Source organism: Austrofundulus limnaeus, unplaced genomic scaffold, assembly GCF_001266775.1.
Source record: "Austrofundulus limnaeus strain Quisiro unplaced genomic scaffold, Austrofundulus_limnaeus-1.0 Scaffold19, whole genome shotgun sequence".
Classification (NCBI taxonomy): domain Eukaryota; kingdom Metazoa; phylum Chordata; class Actinopteri; order Cyprinodontiformes; family Rivulidae; genus Austrofundulus; species Austrofundulus limnaeus.
In genome coordinates this window covers 2,960,385-2,982,144 of record NW_013952421.1, presented here as the reverse complement: position 1 = coordinate 2,982,144, position 21,760 = coordinate 2,960,385, and the positions used below count along the sequence as shown (strand labels likewise).

General features: G+C 41.8%; 1 protein-coding gene across 2 annotated transcripts in view; it reads right to left on the bottom strand.

Annotated features, from left to right (window-relative positions):
• roraa (RAR-related orphan receptor A, paralog a) overlaps window positions 1–21,760 on the bottom strand; it is a 222,934-nt gene that overhangs the window by 7,336 nt on the left and 193,838 nt on the right. For both annotated transcript variants that reach the window (XM_014003599.1, XM_014003600.1), the window contains 2 exons: window positions 3,213–3,298; window positions 1,553–1,694 (listed from right to left, as the gene is read on the bottom strand). In XM_014003599.1, coding sequence (XP_013859053.1) covers window positions 1,553–1,694; window positions 3,213–3,298 — 228 coding nt within the window. The remainder of the gene's footprint in view (window positions 1–1,552; window positions 1,695–3,212; window positions 3,299–21,760) is intronic.

Genomic DNA, 21,760 nt, shown 5'->3' with positions numbered 1-21,760 from the left:
CTAGAATGGACCGCTTTGAAAGCTGGTTGGGGGGCGGGTTGTAAAGAGCCTCCTTTGGATTTAAAGAGACAGCCTCAAAATGAGTTCATCCRAGGCACAACTCAGAAAAGTGGTGAAAGAGGGGCTTGTGGAGTTACAATAAGGAGGAATTCAGACCAAAGTGTTGCAGTTCCAGTTTATATAGACCCCAACTGAATGATTGAAATGTGAAAAAGACGGATTTAAAAAGACAAGTCTCTTTTAAAGGTGTAACATAACAGGAGGAATTGTTGAATAAAAGTTCAGATTATGTCATGTTAAATGTATTCATCTTTGTAAAATGAAAAATCTTGACCCAAATAAAAAAAAAATCCAATGGCAATAATAATAATATTCCAATAATATTAGGTTTTTGTTGCACGGCGAGTAACAAATACTAATAAGTTGTATTTTATTCAGATTTGCTCAAATTTATTTATAACCACAGCCACCTGTAGGTAACTTTTAAAACTAAAACATCAGCAAAACCGACAAAACTGATGCAAAAGACTGTCCCAGAAAGGAATATAATCATTCACAACATAAAACAAAAACCACATTGTAAATTTAGGAAGGAGTTGGTATTTATAGACATGAAAAACTATTGTAAAAAGACAACGTATTGGTCATTAAAAAAATGATAAGTTGTTGCTTTTTTTAAGGTTTCCAAACTAATCAGGTTGTTTAAAATAAAACTCCTTGGCTTGTGTTTCTATGAACAGTACAAGAAAAAAAAAAAGCATGGCGCGCCACAGAGGAGAGCACGGGCATTTCGACTGGTGTGCTTGGTGAAGGTAAGAGTCACCTTCATCTATCCTAAATGTGTGTGTGTGTGTGTGTGTGTGTGTGTGTGTGTGAGAGAGAGAGAGAGAGAGAGAGACAAAGGCACACGCTTACGTGTTCATTCACATTCATGAATATATCTGTGCATGAAGTGTGTGCCAGACTACATGAATGTACTTGTTCTGTTTTTTTTACCTATTTGTGTCTTACTGGGACACACACACACACACACACACACACACACACACACACACACACACATGCACACGCAGCTTTGTTCTGTTCAGAAACAGCCTTCTTGGTCCAGTCTAGTCTGGACCTGTCTGACAAAGATGGAGCGCTCCTGCCTGTGTGCTCCCATTGCTGTATCTCAGCTGCAGCAGCAATAATAACACCCTCTAACGACCTCCTATTTTATAAAAACTGTTCTTTTTTCTTACAGCAACAAATTAGGCCCACAGACTAAGCGCTCGCCCACTAGTGGCACATGATGAACATAAATGGAGATGTTCTCAGGTGTTCATGAGTAAATTCTCTGTGAGTAGTCATGCTCCTGTCAAAAATAACAAAATTGTCTCATTAAAGTTTCTGACTCGGCATCTTTTGTTATTTTTTGTCTCTACACCAGGATTTAGGTTCAAYGCAGCAAATGTTAAATAAAAGAGAAAAAACAGGAGCCTCAGTTTGACCTCCATCACCCCACCCCATGCATTCACCCCACTTGTTGCTCCCCTCCACGTGAGTCCCTTACCATCTCGTGACATTCCCACTGCCAGGCACTTCTGCAGCCGGCAGTGCTGGCAGCGGTTGCGGCTGGTGCGGTCGATCAAGCAGTTTTTCTGACGGGGGCAGGAGTAAGCTGCATTGCTCTGCTGACTCCTCCTGAAGAAGCCCTGCACGAGATAAAAAAAAAAAAGGAAGGGGGGGTGTCGGAAAAACCTTAGGTTGCTGAACGAATCTCTGCGGGTGCAAACATCTCCTGGCACCAAAGGAWCATTTTTATGTCTTCATTGTGTTTTAATGCTGACAAGATTTATAGCAGTCGGATCGTGATTTACTGTATTCCTGGTGGTGATATTTTTATTCCACTGCTGGCAAATTGAAATGTAACAAAACTACTGTGGTGGTATTTTCCCTGACTGCTATGTTTTACTGTCTGGCATTTAAAGAGCGCTGTGTGTGTACAGCATGAGGGCGGTGTGTTTTGGGTCGGCATGATAACAGTGGACGGTATTTTTCTTCACTGGAGTTATTAGTGTTGATTAATGCAGCGCTGGCATGCGTGGTGCTAAAGAATTGCAAACGCACACCGACTGGATTCCTCATCCTTTGACTTAATGAATTGATTCCAGCACATCATTAACATGCCCCACTCTACTGCTCCATACACATATGTCTTAATTAGCTGCTCATTGGCTGTTTAATTACAAGAAAACAGCTGACAGCTGCCAAGTTGCTTTATAATGGAAGCCATTATGGAAACAGAGTAAAACTGCCAGTGACAAGCAGCACTCCTTAATAATGCAATGATTTATGGTCCAAACTTTTGTACTTGCACATATCATTAAAGGCCTTTTCTGCCTGGACTAATTAGCAATCATTAAAAGATAGATTTCAGCACTTTACCCTTTAGTGTTTTATCCCTTCCAGCCCCTGTGTGAGGGAGAGGAGAGGCGGCAAGAAGAGCTGAAAGGAAGCTCTTTTTGTCCCTCACACACACACAAACGTGCACACAGGAGCAAACAGCAAAGGTGGAATCTGGCTGAGGAATGCTAATGATGTGCCTGGTGACAAGCACGGGGGGTGCGGGGGGGTACAAGAATACACTCCAAGCACAAATTTTCTCTCGCTGGGAATGGCTGGTGTATTTGAAACGGTACAAAAGGTGGCTTCAATAGGAGAAACACGCTGTAGCAAACAGCCAACAATCTGCTGTAATTCAAAGCACTCTCCTTTTTGATCATCGCGTTTCATGAAGAGCAGCGGCAGAAGTGAAAAGAAAAGGGAAAGAGAGGAGAAAAGAAGAAGAAGGGGGAAAAAAACAGCAGAAAAGAAAGACGTGTCCCTGGGAGGGAAAAAGGCAGAGCAAAGCGAAGCGATGATTATGTCCTACTAATTGTGGTTTTCTGTGATGTTTTCAGTGGTGCTTGACCACTTTAATGATCGCGCTCTGTGTGTTTACACTTTGCAGTCCCTCTCTGAATCATTGTAAAACTTCAGCAGCATTTTTAAATCTGTTTTTCTTCTTCTTCCTTTACCCCAAGCAAGCAACTTTCTTTAACTCTTCAGTTTTTCCTGTCTTTCACCTCTCAGTTCTTGCATCTCCCTCTCTTTCTCTCTCCCTCTCTCTCACACACACACAGACACACACACACCCATCACACTAACAGGTTTGGTCTCTTGATGCTTACCTTACAGCCTTCACATGTTATCACACCGTAATGGATGCCTGATGATTTGTCTCCACAGATCTTGCAGGGAATTATTTCGATTTGAGCTGCGGAGAAGAAAAGGAAACGAAATAAATAAATAAGAGAAGGGAGAAGAGGAAAAAAAATCAACATTTTGCTGTCACAAGTCACTGTACAACGCTCTCACCATGGATCTATGTTGGTACATGAAAGAGCACAGTGCTTCTAAAAACATCTCATCCAGTTGCTTTTGAACATCTTTGCTTCCACCAGAGTATTAGTGGAATATTTAGAGTTGTGTGTATGTGTGTGTATGTGTGTGTTTGTAGGGAAGGATCTGATTTTAGGTCCTCAACAACAGCCTGTATAAACACGGCTTCAGCTTGCAACCAAAACACCACTTACATAAGAAAAAGGAAACCGGCTGCCCACGAACTTTAATATCCTACAGAAGCATTGATATAAACCTCGTTAAATGACAAAAGCTCATTTAGCCACGTGAGGAAGTCGATTTCCCGGTGGAAAACCTCACTTCATGCAGCCTCTTAAAATTTCAAAACCACAAAACGCCCCCCAGGAGCAAATCCACTGCAGCCACAAAGAAATCCTAACATGCCCACTGTGCTGGATGGAGCAGCAGCAGCAACAGAAGCGGCGGCGGCGGCGGCAGCAGCTCTATGTGTAACTAAAACGATTCAGCTCGGCTGTGGTGTTGTGCCGTTGACAGGCCTGTGATTCGCCCGCCGTCGAGGACAAAAAAAAAAAAAAAACACAGAGAGGACAGGCCTCATCCATCGCTGTTCCCCTCTTTAGGAGTGGACCACAGGGCAGCCCAAACACAACAAGGCAAGAACACACAGGCATCAGAGAGAGCCAGAACTCCCAACTCGTCCCACAGATGCCTCCCCGTTTTTTTCCCCTCTCTTTTTTCGTATCGCTGAAGCCACTGATGCTACGTCTACCCCCCCCCCCCACACCCCCCAACTATGTCCCAGGTGCAAGTTGTAAGGATTTTCTGCAAACTTTATGTATTTTTAGGGCTCTTTATACCGTACCCCCCCCCCCCACACCCTCCGGAGATCTCTATCTCAAAGCCCTCCTCCACATCTCTAACATCTCGGGTCCCGCCGTTCCGACGGTTCACCGCGGAGCCAGACAAACGTCGCTATCTGATCTACGTCGTGGAAAGATCTCTGTAGGATATTTTGTCATGATGCAATTTTTCTTTTTGGTATTTTTATTCTCACCAAAAACAACCAATCGGAGCATAATGTTCAGCTGCAATAATTCTGTATCAATTAAATGAGTATTGTAATTTAGTCCAAGAGGATGCAAAAAAAAAAAAGATATCAACTAGTTCGGCTTCAAAAAAATGTATATTGCTTTCTGCTTTGCAGTCAACTTGCCTGAACTTTTCACAGAGTTTATGATGGGTATGACTCTCAGCTACTACTAGGGCTGTAAATCAGCTTTATTACAATATAATATTATAATGACTATACAATGTTTCTCTATATCATAAAATCTGTCATGATACAATTTCGACTCAGTTCAGTTCACAAGTCTGCGATCGAAATGATGCTAAATCATTTGCCCATCTAACATCCAACACAATGGGCATATGATATCAATCCACATCTGGCATATGGATTGATGCTTTCATTTGTCTTGATATAATTAAATTATTAAGAATTTAATCAATTTATCAATGTGGATATTGTTACACCCCTAGTTATCATCACACCAAATTTTAACTCAACATCTGTAGCGGTGTCTGAGTAGTACCCATATTTATGATTGCTAAGGTTGATTAGCTGTGGTGGCCATCATGAATCCAGTGGACTTCAGAAGTAAATCTATTGTAGATGTACATCGAATGATTACTTTGTGAGTTTTAATAAAATCCATCCACTGGTTCATGAGATATTTTGCTAACAGACAGACAAATAAACCCATGCACACACGGACAAAAACAATTACAGGGTTTCCTATTTTTAATTGTGACAGTGTTATATAAAAAGGTGTGAGTGCAAATTACTGAGTTTAGCACCTAAGCCTCTATCATCAGGACTGGGTGTGGGCTTTAAGAGTTGTTAGAGTCCATCAAATTGGCCAAATATATGTCTGGCCAAAGTAGCATGATTTAATTTTCCATAGTTTGTTACCCCTCAAACAGACCATGTCAATTTTAATTTTGCACATATTAAAATGGCGATGACAAGAAGTTTTTTATATTTTAAAACAGCCCTAATAATAAATGATACTTCCCTAAAAACCGACGGCCCATTGTCAGTGTGTTACATCAGCATTTCCCCTCAAACCAGGCCTAACTGTCTACTACAACGCCTCAGGTTTCTTTTAAAGACAAAAGGCTTAAAATATCTCTTGCACACCTTTAACAACCAGCCTCTTTATTCTAGTTTGATCACATCAAAAGTGCTTTTGTGGAGGTTCAAACCACAGATCCCTGCCCATTTTAATCAACTGCCGGAGAGTCTGTGATGTGTCATGTGGATAATGTCCTTGTCCCTGAGGCATGCCCGGGAGAGGCCCTAAACACAGAGCCTCTAATCCACCAACCCAGGAGCCACCCTCCCTTCATTCAGGGATCTCAGTGTGTTCTCCTGGCACTGCTGGAGTCAACAACACCAGCCATGTTTATGAGGAATTAGCCCAGATTTGAGTAAAATGAACAAAAAGGGAGTGATGGAACACGCATGGTTAATTCTTCTCTGGACAACACCTCCTGTGATTTGCGATTCTCCCGTACAAAAGAGGGCACCGCACCTCGCCGACCCGGATTAGAGCGAAATCCAGGCAGGAGGCGGGCTTTGACAACCTAACTGAGAGGGTTAATTTATAATTAATCTTTTCCTTACTGTGCACAGTGGCTTGTTATTTCATTTAGGTCTATCTCTGTATGAGCGCACTCTATTGTTTGTTTTTGTGTTCTCACCGCATGAGCATTAGCAGTGCAGTGTGTTTCAACTCCTTTAGCATTTTCAGCCTCATTACTTACATAATTTGTTCTGACATGCACTTACAACAACTGAAGCGTGCTGTAATTATGACTAGCTGTGGTTTCTGGTGAACCCAAGGCTGCAGCGGCGGGCTCCGGCCATTAGGTGGCAGCGTAGGGCCGCTCCTACGGTTGTCATACCGAGTTTGAGCTTTCCACCCACCATGTCCAGCCCACATGCTTTTGGCTATGAGCTCCAGCCTCAGATAGCTCCAGGCTTTTTAGGCTGCTGCTGTAGCTTCTCCCCCACCCCACCCCCACTACCCCTACAGCATTGCTGCGAGATGCCTCCATCTCCCCTGAAGAAGCAGAGCTGGCTGGGCGCTCGCTCAGCCTGACAGAGGCTGTGCCACATCAGGTGAAGGCAGTGAGAGGAGGGACGCAGGGGTGCCAGGCTGGGCAGAGCAGGCATTCATACAAGCACCAAAGCCCCGTCTGCAGCAGCTAACACTCTTACCCTCCACCACGGATTGCCTGTGCACTCAACAGTAAAAAAGGGTTTGCCTTTAGACCAGCTGAGACAGGCTTTTTTAATTTATTTTTTTTATAAGTATCAGTAAATGCATCTATAAAATGAGCTGCAATACTATAGCACAACTAACTCTCTCTGTGATCAAATATTCCATGATCTACCAAACCGTGAAATGTTATTTCTCCTTTGAGGGAACGGTAATGTGGCCACTCAGACAATAAGGATTATTTAAACGGATGTTACACAGAGGACTCAATCAAACACTTGGAGGCACTCCCAATCTGGCAGTCAATATCTTATTGACACAAGCTGCGGTGTTAACTGCCACTTGCTGTGAAACAGGCAGCTGCTGGCTCGCTTGAGCTTGACCAGCGCAGTGCCACTGATCCCATTCACCGCGCCTGCCCGCCTCCCTGCCAGCCCTGCCCGCTCTGTTTACGACATCAAAGACAGGCACAGTTACACAGGCGGCCCATCCCCAGCAGCCTGCCGCTCCTCGCAGCGCCGTGAGATGGCCTCCGCACGCAGGCCCCTTCAAAGACACCCGCCGAGATGCCAAGATCATGCTCGAATCGCGGCACAGTGCGAGCACGGCCCAGACGAGGGCCGGGCGGTGAACATGGGAGAGATTTCCTGCGCGCGGCGCTGCAGCGAGGCACGGGCGCTGAGCATTAAGGGGCACCGGCGGAGAGAGTGGATGCGGTCAAGCAGGATGCCGAGGCTCGGTCTTTGTCTGTAGCTGAGCAGCTCAAGGACACTGATTCACAACAGTMGCAGGGCCCTTTGAGGGGGTGACGTGTGACTCAGTGCACATGTACAATAGGGCAAAGAGGCCATCGCATGTTCACCCAGCGCCCTTCACTGTCTTCCTCACAGCCGCTGCGACGACAGCCCCGCACAATGTGAAAGACCGGGAAACTAAACAGTCAGATGTGAACATAACCATCTGCCACTTGTGCGTTAGTTGTTTACAGCAGTCCTGTCACGAATCATTTTGTCAAAAGCATGAAACGAGCAGACAAATGTGCCATGGCTGTGCATGAAAAACTTAGCGTGAATCCCGTCACGGTTACTTTAAAGAATAATTCACATGATTACGAAGCTGACGAAGATAAAGAAAAAAAAGGACAAATTTTCTAGACAAACTGGAAGTCATCCTGAAGTCGAAACCGAAAATAAAATGACACACACTACATCATTCATTTATATCTGCAGATAACATCTCCGAAATCAAATGAAAGTGACGATCCTGCAGTCTTGTGCAAACACGTTAAATCTCTAGTGAAAATCTCTTGGCTGTTCCCACTGAAACATTGGAATACTGACATAACGCTGAAAGATTAAGATTATCCTTCAAATTACACACCGATGCCCAGGACCACCATCATAACGCTGGCAGCTTAACCCATTACTCGATTGGACAATTAAATCGCTTTCTCTTGGCCTTACGAGTCACAACAGACATGCGCAATATACAAAGTCAAGTGCAAACGTGTGTACACAGAGCAGATTTTGAGTTTTACATTTATGAGAGAGAGAGCACGCAAAGCTGCCTTGTCTGCGTGTGATGTTGTTTGTGTGTGTTTTCAGCCGYGCTGCACTGACAGCTGTCAATGGCAGAGTGACGCAAGCCAGTGGGCTCATGTCACATATTATGTAAGACGGACGGGGCATGACATTATGAGYAGATTAACAAGTCGTTTTCTCATTGGAAAAACTGTGATTAAATATACTTTCCTGCTCCTGTTCCGAATGTTTTACAACAAAAGCTCGAAATGATCGGGTTTCTAATCCAAGGACAGTTTTCTTTCAGAGACAAACCCAGCTTTTTACACACGGTCAGCACATGAACGGCAGCAAAAACGATCTGGCAAAAAAAAAAAAAAAAAAAAAAAGCACATTAGGCAATGATTTCTTCATCATGCTGTGCATCTATTTATTTTTTTCTGCATGAACCTCCCATTTGGCAATGCAGATCAGCTGTCGGTTAATAAACAAAGGCTTTTCTCTAAACAGATACCCGTCAGATCGAGCTGTAGAGAGGCGACAGCCGAACAAGAGATGGAATCAGATCTCTGCCTCTCTCATCTGCCAGGGCTCTGCTGTCATGTGAACTCACACATTACTTTTTTTTATTTATTCCTGTTTATGCAACAGAAGAAAGGTTATTTGAATGTCACCAGCAAATGTTATGCCATGTAACACGTTCAGTACAAATGTGGTATTTGTTTAGGGAACGGAGGCTGCCGGCGTTTTTACCATTCAGCTGTTTTAAAGGCACAACCTGGGTGGCATGGAAAAAAAATAATAGCAAGGTGCAGAAATATGGTTACAGTGCAAAAACCTCAATATTCCTSCTTTGAACTGCTATCTTGAAGTCATTAAAAATAGAGATTACAAAAAAGCAGAAAAACATAATTGGCACAGTCTGATGTCTCTATGCTGAGGCTGGYTAATTCCCCTCCAATCATGGCGCTCTCTAAGCTGTGATCCCCCCTCACAAGAGACCAGTTATAAAGAATTTTCTGTTTCAGAAAGTGGTCTTTTAAAGCCGCCCCGCCCCACCTTTTATTCCTTCACAGCAGCGCAGTGACTTTGCTGAAGCTCAGGTCTGAACCGATGCCCTGGGCTGCTTTTTGGATGAACTCGTGCGTGAATCTCTGTGTTTGTTTATGTGTGAGCCCTATTAATATTTCAACACTGCCCAAACTCCAGATGTCTGTACAACACGGCGGCGCTCCTCTCCCTTCATGTCTCTCACCCTCCCTCTGTATTTACTTGAACTCTGGCGTCCTTTATGAGGCAGAACAGGAAAGGGGGGAGCGAGGACGTCTTCTCGAACTGCAGACGTCTTTCTTCGTGCCTCTTTCTCCGCCGGCGTTAACAGTAATTTGGGCACTAATTTATGAGCTGTTGTGGCAAAGATTGACGAGCTTCCTGACTGGGAGTCTGCTTTGGTGCACTCTGGGGGGAACAACAAAAGCCTGGGTTTACTGAGCAGACGAGCACCATGAAGGGTAGCATGTGCACGGCGCTTCTCTCCCCCTCCCTCTTCTTCTCCACCTGAGCTGGAATCTCTCTCCTGCTATTACTCTTTGCTTTCTTATGCATCTTCTCCCACCTCGCCTCTTTTTGTCTGCGACTAGAGTGACAAAGTTTGGCCCAGCCGACAAGGACCAGAGGGCGTGTATGCACGCACATGGGGAAAAAAATATTTTTATCTATAAATATTTTCTTTATTTATCCCTACTATCAGCAAATGTGTGAATCCATTTTAGTAAAAAAGCTAATTTTGGAATCAAAATCCGACTTTTTTTTTCTTCCCCCTATTGTGCAGCGTGGATTTTGTTGTTCTGTTTTTGCAAAAGAAAAATACTGGGATGCGCCAAAACTCCGAATCACTGAGGCTCAAATCACACAGGAGCAAAGTGATTGACTGGTGCAGGCAGTGCTTGTTGAATTTTAAGAGACAAGTGAAGATCCTGTGATGCTACTGTCCAGTTTAAGTGGGTGATGTTTAAAAGCTTGACGGTGCTTTGGTTAAGCACCTCTCTGCCCCCCCCCCCCAAATTTCACCACAGGGAAGGCTGTCTTTAAGGAAAAAAAACAGAGGAATTCATAAATAATGAATCCTTCAAAACATCCACTGCAATTACATGCAGACACCTTTACTAACAACAAAGAGCCTTGTTCCATTGCACCAGGGAATTTGCTCCTGCCACATTGTACAACTTCCTTTCCACTATAATTGCTGTATTAGTATGCATTTCTGTACCACAGCCAGAATGCTGCTGTGTGTTTGTGAAGAGAGCATTTCTACTACTTTTACACCTAAAGAAAACTTCACATCCACCTGTCTTGCATGGTCTTTCTGCCAACGAGGAGGCAGTAAGTATTTAACGTTTTTCTGTGCACATCTGGATGCATTGACAAAGAGAAGAGAAGAGAAGAGAAGAGAAGAGAAGAGAAGAGAAGAGAAGAGAAGAGAAGAGAAGAGAAGAGAAGAGACTAGAGGTCCCAACTCAAGCTGCTGCTTGGGGTCAGTGGGTCAGAGGCACACAGCCAGAACACACATGCAGAGCAGGCTGAATAGTTCAGCTGACAGTAATTGTCCCTCTGTGGTCTCCTTAGGAAAACATGTTTCCACACAACGCAGCCCGGCTGCACGAGCCAGATAATAATCACGATCGTGATTCGCTCCATCGAAGAGGGATGCAGCGCATAAGCCAGTTATGGCGAGGGTTAGTGTTTGCAAAGCAGAGCCTCAAATTGCTGGGGGGAAACCCTGATGACAAATCTCGCCCAGAATTTGGTAACACAATACTGCAGTAAAGTCATTCATTTTAAACTTTAAAGCTTAATTCTTTGTGCTGTTGCACTGTGCAACATTTATTTTGTAATAATACCCAAATTGCAGCTGTCCCACGTACAGTAATACTGCTGTAAGCAATATCTTTACCCTATAATCACAGATAAATYATTTTTCTTGACAGGACTGCCAAACGTGACAGCCACAGGTACTGTTTCAACTCCAGCAGTGGACTAAAAAGACAACTCTTATCAGAAACCAGATTAAAAAGCATCTACTCTTGCTGTCTTCATACAGCGTTCTAACAAAATGTCAAAACTAATCTAAAATAAAAAAGATAAAATAAAAAAGTGAAATGTTGCTAAAACAGTGCAAAGTCTGTCTGTTTGAAAGCTATTTTAGTCCAGTGGAACTTGGAATGCTTCACGCAGCATCSTGGGTACCCAACAGTTTTATACCGTGGCTGATGAGCACCACTGTTGCCATTCTGCTTGAAGGTCCCACGTTTTCATCAGCTGAAAAGGAGCCGGCAAGGACAGGGAAGATGAATGACATCAATGGCCAGCCGATACTTCCAGGGACTTGTGATTGAGACAAATGAGCCTTGTTACATTAGCTGGGATACTGAATCCTGCTGCTCAAAGATCCAGTGCTTGATAGAGCTGAAACTAGAGGCACCCAACCTTTCCACAGATCACCAGAGTCATGAGGCCTTAGACGAGGCACTCTCTCAAAGCGCCTGCTTCACTGCAGTTTGTTCTTTTTACCAATTGTGCTTCCGACTCCTAATTTATACACATCTACACAAAGAAGCACAGATCTGCAAGTTGCTGTTATTTTGGACTTCAAATAAAAAACAGACACATCTGTCTAATGCCACCCATATTACACTTGAATACTTCCGATTATCAATTAACATGAATCCCCAGGGCTACTAAATGTGTGAAAAGATTGAACAGAAATTAAAACTAAACTTGAAAGAAAAGTAAAACTGATGGTATTAATGGCAAAAGTAAGCTGAAGTTCTAGATTTGAATAGCTTAATGACCCAGATTTATGAATTTTTGATGAAAAGTGGATTAAGTGAGTTCTACCTTAAATTATGGTTTGACTAAATATATTTTAGTACCATTAAGACAGGATCAATTCCTTTCATCAATTACTCTCTCGCAGTTTTCAAAGGAACTGACAAACAGTGAGTTGTGCAAAGAACCAAAATGCAGACGACTCAATTAGAGACATGTTTCTGAAAGTACCAGAAATCATACATACAMATTCTGAAACTAAAACTATGAGTAGAACATGGCAGCAAGAGAGCAAATGCAAGGATTTGACAATGAAAGAGCAAAAGCTGAAGGTTTATATAAACAGAGGGAGTAATCAAACAGTGAGCAGGTATGCAGATTGACAAAAAAGAACCAGGTGTGTACAGAGCACCCAAGCAGTAATGGACAAAAAAAAACTATCACTTCCTGACTCCATGTTCTTCTTTATACTGAAAATAGATAACTGAGTCCTTGCCCTTGTTTATACATAACAGGCTTTGGAGCTGCATTTCCTCCACAAAAACACATTTAAACTGACTTCTCTGGACAATAGATGACTGCAAATGTGTCCCACAAGTTTTTCACAATGTTAAGAAGACGGCGCTGCTGGACAYGTGCCGATTTCAAAGTGAAGCCAGCTTGATGTGTCTTTTATCAGATTTTTCTCAGCAGATCCTAAAACCTCGGTCTGCTTTGAAATGTTTGCCTGTGATAGATCTGGCTGCTGTAGTGTAACTACCCTGTGTCTTGTTGCTGGGTTGAGGTTATAWGTGGAAACGGATCATCACTGAGTTTGAGATGAGGAGGATTTCTTTGGAAAAACTTCAGAAAACAGTTTCCTCTAGTTGGCCTTTGGCGCGCAAAGTAAGGATGGGGCCGATCCGATACAGTATCAAGTTCCAATACAGACGTAATTAATGGATCGGACTTTTCCGATACAGCATGGGGAGATTTCCGATACATGAGCCAGATCTGTGATTGAATGTTGTTAGTTGACATGATCCCAGAAGTGATTCCTGGGGAAAAAAAAAAACTGTTTTGCTAACTGTCTGCAAACTGTKGAATGTGTTTGAGCTTCTGTTTCAGGTGGAGGATGTAGGTTTGATAAATTTCTACACATATTTATGAAAATTACTGTTTATATTTGTATTCTAAGTTATAAAAAAATCAATAATAATGATAACAATAATATTAAATTTAAATGATGATTATGATGATGATGATGTAAAAATATTAATAATCCAGATCTGGTATCAGAATAGTATCGGTATCTGCCAATATCTAATAAGATCACGGTTCAGATCGGAATTGAAAAACTGTGCATCCCAAGCGGAAAGGCTAACGAGCTACTGCACTGTCATTTTCCAGCTTTTTCARTTTGTATAAAAGGCATTTCTAGACGACAAGGGACACATCATGCAAARTAACTACATCTAAACAGAGGACATGGACAGCTTACAGCTTGTCAGACACATTCCCCTGCACCTCTGTTTTCATAGTCCTACAAACACCAGTCCGGTTTTGTTTAACATGGCAGGATCAAGCAGCCATGTGCAAAGCATGCTTCCTCTTCTCGCGCACACTCTCTTCTACATTTTGGTGGACCAGCCTCCCTGACGGCCGGTGAATATGCCACAATGATCTAATCCCAGGCAAATAAACAAATGCCAAGATTAATGATTGCATAAACCCCCCCCCCCCCACCCCCCACCCCCGAGAAGCCCTGGAATAACAATCAGCGCTTAAGCCTGAGCCACGCCAAGGCTCTTGGAGTCAGCTGACAGGCAGAAACCTCTTCCCCCTCCTGCTGCCTCAAAACAACATGAATCGCCTCTGCTTTGTTGCTTCATTAAAGACAGGAAGCTGTCAATATTTTCTCGGGGAGAGATGCTGCACAAAGAGGAAGTGTTTGAAAGCAGAAGGGTTCTTCATAGTTCTTAAGTGTTGCACTTCTTGCTTATTATTGCTAATCAAGGACATGGAACGGCATGTTTGGTCTAACTAAATGCCCACGTCTTTCTGAAGCCATAACAGTGCCGACAGGGCAAGCATGCAGGGAAGATCATCATACAGTTTAGACTGATTTGTCAAATCTCCTTATTATAAAGTTCTAAAGTGATTGCATGTTTGAAGTGTTGCGATAAATGCAGTCAAGTTTATATTTAAGATGACTTTAAAGGAAAACGTGCAGAAAAAAAATCACAACCACGCTAGATCAAAAAGAGCCATTAAAATGATATTAGGGGCAAGAACCAGACCCTCATTCCTGTCTAACCAGGTCTGAAGCTATGTGATGAGCCTCTCTACGATGAGCAGGAAATTTTAGAAACAGAGAGTGGAAAAGGACAGCAAGGAGGTGCAGTGCAGCCCACTGGTCCAGGGGCAGGGGAGCGTGGGATGTCCAGCTGAAGTGGGAGGCCCCTCTCCAGGAGGTTGTTCCTCAGCATGAAGGCAGAGCCAGTAGTTGGCCTAATGAGGGGTGAAGTGGAGCCCCCCTGTGGGACCCCCTCAGGCGCATTCATTAGCAGATGAAAWAGCATTTCCCGCGGCAGAGCAAGTGTCTGCATTGGCTTGGACGTATTTAATTTAGAGCCATATGAACAGAGGGCCACACTGGTCAGTTTGGCTTTCATCAGTCTGAGGAATCAACATGGCAAAACACCAGTGAGCCAGAGCCTGACTAAATGGCGTGTACAGAATTGAGTTATGTTTTTTTATAGCGTTTAGGATTGATACCACCTTTGAAGCTTACAACACTCAGATAGGTYAAGTGTGGCGATACTTCCAGCTATGGATAAAAAAARRAAAAAAAATCTTATATAAAGGCTTTTATAGTGAAAATCTGTGGCTCAACGCAAGTTTCAATTCCTTCGATGTATTGCATTTTGTTGCATCTTTTTAGCCTCAGGCAAAAATAATAGATTCATTTAGCCAGTGGTGGTTTGTGGAAGGGAACCAAGGATTATGGTAATGCAGCACTGAATGCTGCTAGCAAGATACAGTATAAAAAAAAGAAAAAACTACTGCAGCAGGAAGCACCAGATGAATATCAGACAATTAATTTGAATGATTGCACAAATCTGCATTTACAAATACATACTGATATTTTAAAACTGCGCAAGGTATRGTGTTTCTTAAGACAACAGAAGAGGTAGATTTCTTTTTTTCTGCCGTATGAAAAAGGGCTYAACAGGGTATCAATCCTCTGCAATTCAAACACTCTACATGACKTTTATCACAGCTGCTTATCCTTGTTTCTGATGAATCCTCACATTTATTAAGGCTGTCTTCTTGCCTTGTTAGATATGTATAACCAATCTCCTGTAATTAGCAGCTGCTAACCTTTGGGGTGCTAATCCCCCATGAACTGTGGATTTGTACATCAAAGCCCACATACTCCCTTATAGCTGGTGCTTGAAATTACACTCCATTTGAAACCTGCAATTATTTGTACAGCATGGATGCAAACAGTCTCCTCTTTTATGTCTCCAAGAATCCCGTGGGTTTGCGGTAAAGAATCCTTAATCCACTCCAGTTGAATCCAAATATAGAGTTAACACTAGCTCCCGAATATGTAGACGCTCAGCCAAGTGCCTGCCGTGTAAGCAGAGTGGAGAAAGCTCTTCCTCTTTCTCTTTAGTTTACAGTTAGGATTTGATCTCTTTAGTAGATTAGATGCATCATATAAGCAGTGGAGATTGCCACAGGGTGGGGTAGGTGGAGGGTGTGGGGAGGAGTAATAACACTAAGAYGCTTCAGCAGCGTTGAGATCCTGTCCTCCCGCAAACAACAGCTGAAAGTTAATTAAATAATCAATTGTGTTGCACTTTGTTTACCGTAATCACATGGTCAGGTCTCTATCAAGAGGATGAAGGCCRTTTTAAAGTCTGCTGCAATTTGCACTCTTGTCCATTCATGGCTGGGTTAAACCCATTGTGCAAGGAGGGAGGGATTACTGAGGGTGAAAATAACCATGATAGCTCCACACACACGCTCGCACACAAACTTGATGCTTACACATAGAGGACGCCTAAAGCATTTACTTTTTTTTTAATGAGAGACATGAATCTCATGTATCTGTGCTGCACAGCAGGCGAACAGTCAAGTTGGCTTTATTTTCATCAGTCTACTGTGTTATTCTTGTATCGCATCAATACCTGTCAGTTAGGCAGGGTGAGATAAAACTTGTCAAGCAGGGCTGACTCAAAGCAGTGGTAAATATGTACACCCTTAAAGTTCAAGTGGTTCAACGCAGCGATAAGCCCAGGCATGGTTTGTAAGAACGTAAAACACAAGTCGAGTGCCTTGTGACAACACAAGGACAATCCTTCCTGCATTTAATCCAGTAAGTGATTAAACAGCAATGAATAAACAATGAGCTAGTTTGGTATTTAGAAGAAACCATATACCTCAGCTGCCACCTATGCCTGAGATAGAAATCTCTTTACTTACCTTATTGTAACAAGGATCCCTGCTTCTTTTACTAGCTTAACTGGGGAACTGACACCCCACCTGCTGGCACCACGCACAAATAAATGCATGCATAATTGTGCAAAGTGCTATTAAATGACACGGAAAACTTGACTGCGACGGGAAGATTTGAGATTCGAGTAGCTCGATGTTGTTTCTCCTGCCAGAGCTTAGTGCAAAGCATGTGTAAATCTGCTTCCATCTGTGAGCAGAGATAGAAACAAGTATGTGGGATCTTTAGAAGCATGTGCAATAACGTAAGATTTATCATAAGACAAAAAAAGCAACATATAAAGCACTCGGAGGATCGGCTTTGAGCGATGACAGTATCCCTGCAGGCAAGCAAATTATGATTTATACACTCTGGCTTGAGAGTGCACGGGACAGTCATGTATATATCCCTGATAGCTGGGCTTCTCAMGGCACGACAGCGACTCAGAGAGAATACATTTGGTGTAAAATTGCTTCATCTGTTTACAATTCCATTTGGAGTTTATGAGAAAGACAGGCAAACACAGCCTGATATATTGCCCTCGTGTCACGGCGTGGCAGGAGCATCCACACAAAGATTCATCTCTCACTTAGAAGCCAAATGATACGTCTAATTTGCTGCGAGCACAGTTATTTTTAACCTCTCCGAGCTGTCAGATAATGGAGCCCGACTGTCAGCGCCGGTGTGTGTGAGTGTGTTAAAAGGTTGCAAACTCTTTTCAATTTACCATTCCCTTTGAGGGAATTACAAAATGCACATTCCCATTAGTTCACCTGATTGACGTTGCTCTTTTCTTTTATCAAAACCAAAGGTGGGGAATAAAAGGCGCTGAGAAAATTAAGATGGATAGATCCAACAGCAATCTAAATTTGGTTTTCACATGCATTGTCAATAACTATGATGGCTTAAAAACACCTCAGAAAGTTTGGCGAGAAATTGATGTTATTGTGCCTACTAATTAGACAATATGATGTTTTTTGATTTTAAAAAATTGTGATGCCTAATCTCCAGAGCTTTTTGTTACGTTTGGGTTTTTCTCTCTGACAGGAGAATGAGATCTTAGTGAAACAAGCACTTGCATTCTGGCTACAGCAGTTCAGGAAAACAGTGTTAAACTAATGAAAATAGCCCATTACATAAACCTATTGGAAACTGTTCTTAATCAATGGCCTGGCTGTGGACAGCATGTTAGTGTCAGTGGTTTGGCTGATGTAATTTAGGACGCTAATGGATTCTTTAGGCTAATCAAACATGGGTGCAAATTCCAGCAGTTTCAGCGTTGCGATGCGTTGGATATTTTTAACAATCGGCTCCAGTTGTCCTGCTCTAGGAAGATGAAAGAATGGGAAAACGTCTTCAAGGCATGAAAAAAGCATACACTAAATCTAAAAAAGGACTGGATTCCAGCAATGGCACTGACATTTAGACAATATAAAATAGAGTTTACTTTAAATACACTCTCTATTATGTAACTACAATACATTATTACCTAAAGGCCAAACATTCCTTGAAGGAATGCCTCATGTACATTACCTTTAATGCCAGATTAACTTATGAAGAGAAGGAAAGGAGTTATACAAATTTTGGTCAGAATTTATAAACGCAATACCTGGAATCTTCATTGTTTAAGACCTTGCAACACATGCTACCTCTCAGAGTATGTGTTGAGGATGACTCTCAGCWACTACCACACCACATTTTAGCTCAACATTTAAAACTGACTTGAGTTAAACTTTGACTCCCAAAGTTACCTAGTTGTAGCTGAATGTTGAAAAGAGATCCATTAGAATCCTTCCAGTTCACAAGACACATTATTTTGTTAACAGATAGTGTTAAAATCAAGAGTTGGCAGGTCTTACTGTCTCTGAGAATTACATCTAAAATACTGACCAAGCACCATTAGCTGCCACTTACAGTATGTAGCCCCTAAGTTACATTGAGTTAATGTCAAAGTTATAAGCAAAAATATTTTGTATTGTGTAATGCTTAGAGTACAAATTTTTGCTTCATATCTGTAAAAATTGGGCGGCACGGTGGCTCAGTTGGTAGAGCTGATGCCTCTCAGCAAAAAGGTCACCAGTTCAAATCCCAGCCTGGGGACCTTTCTGGGTAGAGTTTGCATGTTCTCTCCCTGCATGTGTGGGTTCTCTCCGGGTACTCTGGCTTCCTCCCACAAACCAAAACCATGACTGTTAGGTTAATTGGTAACTCTAAATTGTCCCTAGGTGTGAGTGAGAGAGTGAATGGTTGTTTGACTCGTTTGTCTCTATGTGTGTCCCTGTGCTGGACTTGCGACCTGTCAAGGGTGTACCCCGCCCCTCGCACTGTGACTGCTGGATATGGGCACCAGTGACCCCCGTGAGCCTGAAAGGAAGAAACGGGTAATGGATGAACGGATCTGTAAAAAATTGGCTAATATAGCCATTTTAGTGTTTCAACAATAAGTTGACTGCAGTGACTATTTTGACTTGGGTTGACTCCAAAAGTTAATCAGCTTTAGATGTACACAATATGATTACTTCCTGAATGTTTTATTTAAATACATCTTATGGCTCATGAGATATTTTGCTAACAGCCAAGTTTTAAGAACACTTGTGTAATAAGTTTGAGCTTATTAAGACACTAAGTTATTACCATGCCAAATATTAGCTGTGGTGCACATCTTGAATGGGCCTGACTCCAAAAAGTAAGCATTCATGAGAGTTTCTGTAAGTTTTATCCAAAAACAACTACTGGTCCAATGCATATTTTGCTAACACAACAGACAAACACATGCACACACATAAAGTCATAGACAAAACCTTACCACTGTTTTGTTTTATAAGGCAGGTGATCATTTTTACAACTGATAGGGAGAAAATGATCATTTGCGTATGACGGGAACTGTATTCTCATACTGCAAATAGTTCCACTGTCCCCAAAACCAGCTGACCTCTAATGTTTGCTAACTCCAGCTTAACTGCGCTGTTATATAAGAGAAGTGAAGGCGACATGTGGTGAACGAGCTCTGTTCACTTCACCTCACCCATTTCTGAAAAGGCAACTGCACGTTTGTTATTCTGTTAGTGATCCAGCTAAAAAAAAGAAAAAAAGAAAAAAATCATCTCAGACAACATGACACTTCACACCGATCAGGTTCAGGTCTTACTTTAGCTTTAAGGAAACTGGAGATCTTTGAACCAGACTTGTGGCATGACCCCAGCTGCTCTGAGCCTTGTGATTGCACGACTGGGCCAGAGCTCAAGAGGCCTGTTATAAAATAGTTCCTGACCTCTGTGTTTAACTGAGCAAAGGTTGTTCTTGGTCTGAAACCACTCCACAAGGTGTAGAGTCTGAACCAAAAGCAYWGAGTGAGAATTTTTACAAAGCCAACAAAAAACCTCACTCTTGATAATCATCTAGAAACTTTTTGCTGTTACGCAAGTTTTGTTTGAAGGCTCAACATTTACAAAAAAAAAAAAAAAAAAAAAAAAAAAAAAAAAAAAAGTTATAAATCTCACACATTTAGGAAGTATAATTCATGTGATTTAAAAGGCACCAGGAGCTTAAAAATGAGGCATTATCTATTTTCTTGCCAAAGATTCATGCTTATCAAACATTTGTCTTTTTTGGTGAACAGGCTGAATCAGTACAATGCTGTTCTTGCTCAAATAACAAAACCTGCTGAAAAAGCCTTTGTGCATGCTAAACAAGAGCTCACACATCATGCAAGTGAGCAGCAAGTGTACACCGAGTCTGCTCGCATATTGGCAGTGTCTCCTGTCTCACTCAGGAAGCTAAGCTCCATGCTCAGGTGCCAGCAGCAGTGCTCTTTAGGGGGGTTACATAAGTAGCAGCTAATTGTGCTTGGTCAGTATTTGAGATGTAATCCTCAGAGACAATGTGAGCTGCTAAAACAACTTTTTACATGGTGTTTTGTCTCATCAGGAAATGTGACACCTTTTATAAAAACACAAACCACAACTAAGAAAGTACTACTATAATCTCAGCAGACGTGTATAAAATAACTAAGTAAAAGTAAAAATACCTTAACAGAAAATTATATAAATGATAAGAAAAGTCATAATCTGCTCACAATAATCGGGAAAAATTAAAGTAACTGTACTTTYACACACACTAAGAAATGAAATGTTGAATTTACTTAACTAAGGTATATCACCTGGTTCCACAAAACTGAGTTGAGTAATTTATTCAACTCTACATAGTGGAACCAGTTGACATATCTTGGTTAAGTAAATTCAACACTTCACTTTTTAGGGTGCATAAACAACACCTTTCATGATGAGTTCTGGTCATGTTTAAATTTGTAGTGTGTAGCGATGTGTTGAAAATTACAGTTAAGGAGTAAAACTATAATTTTCATGTTTTGAATGTAATGAAATAAAAGTACAGTAAAGGTTATAATTTAGGAAAATACTTGGTAAAAACACAGATCCTCTAAATAATTACTTAAGTTCACTTTACACCTCTAGATCTCAAATGCATTTTTAATAGGTCAGATTGTTTTCGTCCTATTCATTTAGAATGAGAATTACTTTATAAAGGAGAAACAAAGCTAGAAGATCTATTAAAACCTTCAATTTTCTTTTGTGCTAGTTTAGTTACTGAAAGAAGCCTTAGCAGGATATTTCAGAACCCAACTACCAATTATCACAACAACTATCTTTATGTGTTTGCCAACATTGTTGCCTTGTTTGATTGGTGTAATTGTCAAATTAGAGTTTAGAACAAACTGGGAGTTTATTTGCCATTAAATGGACAYGTTTCTGGTTGCACTCCCTGGAATACATAATGTGAACATGTTGGATCATCCTGATAAAATGGCTGTCTTTCCATAGAGACTGACTGATTAGGGATTTCTAGTGGCTGATGTTAATGCCAGTCTTTAGAAATTAGGACAGCCAATGGGAGATGTTTGGTTTTGGTCCACAATTATAGAAGTTTAATATTCATGAAAATTCTAAAAGAATAATCAGTATTAACCAGTGATTTAGTGACTTAACTTTGGTAAATGATGCAGATTAGTACACATTGTTATGCTACAGTTTGCCTGGAATCACAAGAATGAGAATGGCGGCGCACGTAGTTGCAGCGGCTCATTGCTCTCTCGGTCAGTGCTATGTTTGGCTGCTAGTGTGCGTGTTGTTTTGTGTTCCGTACTCGTCATGCTGGACAAACAAAATATACAGTCGGGACGATCTTCTGACGATCGGTGCTCGCTACGAACAAGATGTTACAGC